The sequence below is a fragment of the Nanorana parkeri genome, unplaced genomic scaffold, assembly GCF_000935625.1.
Source record: "Nanorana parkeri isolate BGI_ZX_2015 unplaced genomic scaffold, ASM93562v1 scaffold1706, whole genome shotgun sequence".
NCBI lineage: Eukaryota > Metazoa > Chordata > Amphibia > Anura > Dicroglossidae > Nanorana > Nanorana parkeri.
Window position 1 is genome coordinate 261,088 of NW_017307974.1, and position 6,000 is coordinate 267,087.

Consider the following 6,000-nt stretch of genomic DNA (forward strand, 5'->3'; position numbering starts at 1 on the left):
AAAAATAGTTAGTTACAGAACAATGATCACTTAATTAGCATGCCACCATGACGTCATGGTGGCGTCTCACCCGGTCTCTGCTCCGCGTGACACCCGGCCTCAGGACGCCCCTGCAACTACCTTTTTCAATTCAGAATTGAGAAAGCTCTTCGGATTGCCAGTGAAACCTCCTAAAGAAAAATACAGCAAGTCCAGTTGTCTTGATTTCATTTTTACAGATACACCGTGACCTGGGTGAATGAGAACCTTCACAGATTTAAATAAGGGACGTTTTTGCGTTTTTGGTGGGGTTTTTTTATGGGTGCAAATATGTCTGGTCACCTCTCTGCTTGTGAGTGGACAGTGAAGGAAAGGCAGAATACTCATAAGTCATCCTTCTGCTTTTATGTGCCCCATACCCAGAAGAAATGGGAATTTTATTTGGGCTGCAGTACAGTTCTTGAGGAGAGAAAAGGGGGAGAATACAAGAGAAGGTGAGTGAATGTCCTTCAGGGTCTGTTCTATGCGGTGGCAAAGGAGGAGAGAGTCACGTTTTTTTGCAACTTGCAACACAAAAGAAAAAACACATGGGATGTTGCATTGCTTGCAAAATATATAGATTGCAGGGAGGATAAATGACAGAGATAGCACCACAAATCGATAGCGCTGGAACCTGACCAAGCAAAAATACAGTCAACAAACAAGTGGACTCCTCCAGGTGATCATTAAGCCAGAAAGTTATATGAACAAATAAATGTGTTTATCTATAACAGTGATGGATGATTTGCTAAATGAGCATCCAACTGAGTATTTACCGACAGATTTAAAAGACAACAAAAGTCAAGTAAGGCCTTTAATAACTAGCTAAGGTTAACCCCTGAGATGTCAGTAAATCATCAGAGTTTGTTACCATGACACCACTGATATAAACCATCTGCAAAAAAAAAGGCTAATGCGGAAGCATGCATAAAATGAATTATGTAACATGGGTGTATTTGGATTTGCTATTCACTTAAAGAGCTAGGGTTGCCACCTTTTCTTCAAGCAAAACCCGAACACTCTAGCGACGCTCGGTCATTTTTGGGGGAGAATGTGTTGTAGCTTATTCATATGTAAATAGCGCCGCCCATTCATACTTAAATATCACAGTTGAGACTATTTTCAGTGGGGGGCCAGTAGCCCCTATCTTAATTTTGTCTGGACTTCTGCTGCCAAGAAACCCGGGCACAGCATTCAAAACCCGGACTGTCCGTGTAAATCCTGTACAGGTGGCAACCCTATAAAGGGCACCTGTCACTAACAATGAAAAGAAATTGTACAAAAAGGTATCACTAGGGAATGAATAGATCTATAAGCTCCTGGTACATGGCTACATAACTTTGGGCTCTCAAAATTATTCTCTAGCAGAGCTTGAGAATACATGATCCCCTGTTCAGATCACAACTCCTCACTTCCACCCAGAGTTCCAGGTGCTTAGAAATAAGTTTCACAGACACGTTGCATTGTGGGATACGGGGGTACCTAAGCTCTGATTTTGCATACTTTGCATGATCTGGGTTTGGGGTTTCCTAGTAGATGCTGGACATTCTGGGAGTTTCCTAGTAAATATTGAACATTCCGGGTTTGAGGGCTTCTAGTACAAGAAGAAAATTCTGAGTTTGGGATTCATAGTTAATGCTGGACATTCTGAGTTTGGGGATTCCTAAGAGATGCTGGAAATTCTGGGTTTAAAGTTTCCTGGTAAATGCTGTAAATTCTTGGTTTTGATGGTTCCTAGTGAATGCTGGACATTCTGGGCTTGGGAGTTTCAATTTAATGCTGGACATTCTGGTTTGGGGCTTCCTAGTAGATGCTGGACATTCTGGGTTTGGGGTTTCCTAGTACACACAGGGCATTTTAGGTTTTGGGGTTCCTAGTAGATGCTGGACATTCTGAGTTTGGGGGTTCCTAGTAGACACTGAACATTCTGGGTTTGGGGGTTCCTTGTAGATACTATACATTCTAGGTTTAGGGGTTCCTAGTATACACTGGACATGCTGGATTTGGTGCTTCCTAGTAGGTGCTGGACATTCTAGGTTTTGAGGTTCATAGGCCATTTATTTTTAGTCAGCAGTGGAAGTATGATTTTGTGATTTTGTATTTAGGTAATTCTTATTTTTTCCTACTCTAAATGACATAAATCTGTTTATTGGTTACAAAAAGTCTTTCAGCATGCTGGAAAATATGCCCAAGCTAGCTGTTTGAACATGCAGCCTGGTCTCTTTAGGAAAATTTGCTCTACCGAGCATACCATATGCTATCTCTAGGGGCAGCATGATTGCAAAGTCTGTGATTTCAGGAAAATTGGACAACATTTGGGGTGTCTATAGGGTATCTTGTCAAACAACCTTGCCCCAGCTCATTCAGCATTAAAAAGACTGCTGAACACTTGGAACTTTTAGCTAAGCACCTGCGACACATGTAAGTGTTTGCTTTCACCAGTTATCCTTAAAATGTCCAGGACACAGGTATTTTGTGTGTACCCATCACTCCTCTTCCAATAAATATAACAATTATTTGAAACCTCTGTAAACCATTGGAATTGTGGATGTTCTTTGACTGGCTTTTTGTACTTCTGTTCGGGTCACAGGATTTCACGTTAGTAAGAGGGTACTTATTGCAAGTTTCAGGTGTATAAAATATGCCTGTGTGGATAATAGCCTAAAGTGTGTTCCTACAAAAAGGGACCTTTGTAAGATACAAAAGCACCGATATATGTGAGAGCTGGACCGGCAGAGCACCTTTCCCTGATGCCAGGTCGCCATCAAAGATGCAATGCAAGTTGGTACTGTGTACTCAAGAGTCAAGTCTTTTCACAACAGTATCTTAAGAGCTTTCCTGGGCCATACACTATATTGTTGCAATAAAATAGATTTTAAAGTATGCTTTTAGAACCTGCACAAATACAGGCACGGTTAATACATTTGCAAAGCTTTTCTGGGTCACCACATTTCACATGTAGATTTAGTGGAAAGTGTGAAAAATATTTTAAGAAACCTGTGATTTTTTTTTTCCAGCAATTATATTTTTACATTGCATTTTCGCTTTCTGACTTTGGTGTGTCTGTATTTGTGTGGTTGTGTGTTTGATTGTTTTTTACAGCAAAAAGTTAGCCTAGTTTTATAGATGCCTGCAAATGTTTACACAATATTTGTGATGTTCTCTTAATTGTATTGATTTAGCAACCCTGGCAGTTTCCTAAAATAACACTTCTATCAACATAATGAAGTTGTGTAACCTCCAAGCTAAATTGGACATCCAAAACATGTTAAAACAACATGGTGGTGTTTTGTTTTTTTCTGAACATACTAAACGACACAGTACCACAGAGGTTTAAAGATACAAGGTTCCATAAAACATATGAAGTTGTTTATACTTACTTTGAGCAATTTACAGCGAATCTGAGCGGAGACCATATGGCTGTTTCGGAGGTTGCCCACTCTGAACATCAGGGTGAGCTTGCTATCCCTCATGGAGATGACGGCAAATTCGCTGAACATGAGAGTCTCTGCTCTCTTTTTGGGTTGGGACATCTTAATAAACATGCAGCCTATCAAAAAGGCATCGACGATGGAGCCAAGGATGGACTGGAAAAGGAAGAGAATAATTCCTTCAGGGCACTTGTCTGTGATGTACCTGAATCCATACCCGATGGTGGCCTCGGTCTCAATGAAGAAGAGAAAGGCAGATGGAAAGTTGTAGACGTTGGCCACGCAAGGTGTGTAGTTTTCGTCATGTGCTCTGTTAAGATCCCCTCTCAGGTAGGCAATGACCCACCACATGGATGCCATGAAAAGCCAGGCGACAGTGTAAGTCAAAATGAAGATGAATAGGTTCCAGCGCCATTTAAGGTCCACCAAGGTGGTGAAGAGGTCAGAGAGGTATCTGCTGGTCTCGCTTCCCAGGTTCCCATGCTGGACGTTGCACCTGCCGTTCTTCTCCACAAACCTCTGCCTTTTCTTTTTGGGGGCAGCTTGATTAAATCCAGAGCCACTGGAGGAAGTGGTCACTACCTGATAATCGTCCCCAAATTTCCTTCGGAGTGCAGACATAATACGAAGCAAAGCAACAACAGCCAGATTCAGTGGATGTGCGAATCAATGTTAGTTTATTATTCTGGCCTTTCGTCGTCTCTTTTTGGTTGCCTTCCACTGCCCGGGCACCTATATCTGGCAAACTATGGTTCTCCTGCGCCAATCTACAAACCTGATAATCCGTCAGCATCCATTGAGAGGTTGTGTGAACTGGTCAAAGCAGGTTACGAAAACTGATTGGCAATAGCTTCTTAAACACAAATGATGTTCTTAAATACAAAGCATCTCATTATCTCATTCCCAGATCCTTATCCCTTTGGCTTGTGGTTCTGCAGCACAGCATCTCCGGCAGCGTTCGCATTGCCTATAAGTTAGCATGCAGAAAGAAACGAAATAAAAAAAAAAAAAAGGAATAGAAAAATAAAGCAATCTGGTTACAAGAGTGACAGCGAATCTCGTTACCGTCTGTTCAGGTGGAAGTCTTTCAGGATTGCTCTCATTGAAAGTATTACTGAGCAAATGCACATGGGTTCGAGCGAAGGTCCAGGCTTGCAGTCTCACAGAGGCATACTCCCCCTCCCCTTAAAAAGAGAGGCTCAGCAGAGCAGAACTGTCTTGTGCTTGCAAGGATTTGAGGTTGCAACATCGAGCTTGCTTTCTCCAAGCAGCCTACTCTTCCTATAGCTTCCTGGGATGTTGTGAACAAAAGACACTAATGATCCTCAGAGCTCACAGGGTCTGCCTCTATCCTCATACTCTTAAGGTGGAAGGATCATTGTGATTGTGGTGAGTGTGTGTTAGGGAGAATGGAGATAGTGTTTGGTGTATGTGTGTGTGTGTATATGTGATCAGTTGCAGCGATCCCTGACTCCGCCTGCTCCTCTCTTTCTCCTCCACTCCCCATCTGTACGGTGCTTCCAGACTGCAGTGCCCATCACACATACAGACAATGAGGACATCTTCCCACACACACTTGTACAGCATGCATTTCCATGCACAGGGCTCATCACACAGTGCATGGCACACATGCACCATTGCTTGAACATCTCCTGCATCAAGGCAGGTGCACCCAAGAGCAATGATGCTGTCCTTAGGAACCAAGGACAGTTGCCAACTCGAGTTTACAGGGGGACTCTGCTGGTCCCTATTCCAGGCACAGTAGCTGATTTTTTAATCTGTTTTTTTAAAAATAAGAACATTTTTTCTTGAAATTTTTTAAACTAACTCATCGGCACATCCGTGATTGAGATCTGCTTTCTTCTGTGTTCTGTGCGCTGGCTGCAAGTCGATGTAGGCTAGGCTTACATCTGGGTGATCCGTGACCACTTGGCAACCACGCACTGCCGATCGCCCTGGCGGTGCCATTATTTTCTAATGGCACCCTAGGCGTGCCGGGCAGATTGTGCGGTTTCCTGCCGCGACACCCCCCCTGCAATTGAACATGATCTCGGCTAAAAAAAAACACTGTGTGTCCCAACAAAAGGTACATGTACCTTTTTTCAGAGATTGCCGCGCGGATGTAACTTTATTGAAATCATTGGGGCCACGAGGCAATCGCTGTGTGCAATTGTGCAGGATGGTGCAATCCCGGGACACGCGTCCTGGGATCGCCTATTTCTGAACCTAGCCTTATAGAGAACTCCTGTTGCTGCCGTGCTTACCTTGTGCTAAATGCACCATAATGAAACGCACAATGTTTCTGTGTTTTTTTATAATGTAGGCTTAAAGGGAAAATCCACCTTTTCGGAAAAATATAATACATGCATGTTCTTAATAAAATAAATTATTATTTCTTTTCTTTGGAGCCAGTAAAGCGTTGCAGCTGCAATCAGTGAATGGCAGGTGCAATGCTCTGGCTTCTGCAGCACCCTTTTTCCCCTTCATGTACGAACATTCAGTATCATGGTCTGGAGGAAGAATGAATGGAGTACAAGCACGGTCGGTGATG

At 42.9% G+C, this 6,000-nt stretch overlaps 1 protein-coding gene across 1 annotated transcript in view; it reads right to left on the minus strand.

Moving 5' to 3' along the window:
- Positions 1-4,806, minus strand: part of KCNJ3 (potassium voltage-gated channel subfamily J member 3) — a 162,879-nt gene extending 158,073 nt beyond the window's left edge. Inside the window, exon 1 of the mRNA XM_018571230.1 lies at positions 3,399-4,806. Coding sequence (XP_018426732.1) covers positions 3,399-4,070 — 672 coding nt within the window. The 5' untranslated portion in view covers positions 4,071-4,806. The remainder of the gene's footprint in view (positions 1-3,398) is intronic.
- Positions 4,807-6,000: the final 1,194 nt, after the last annotated feature.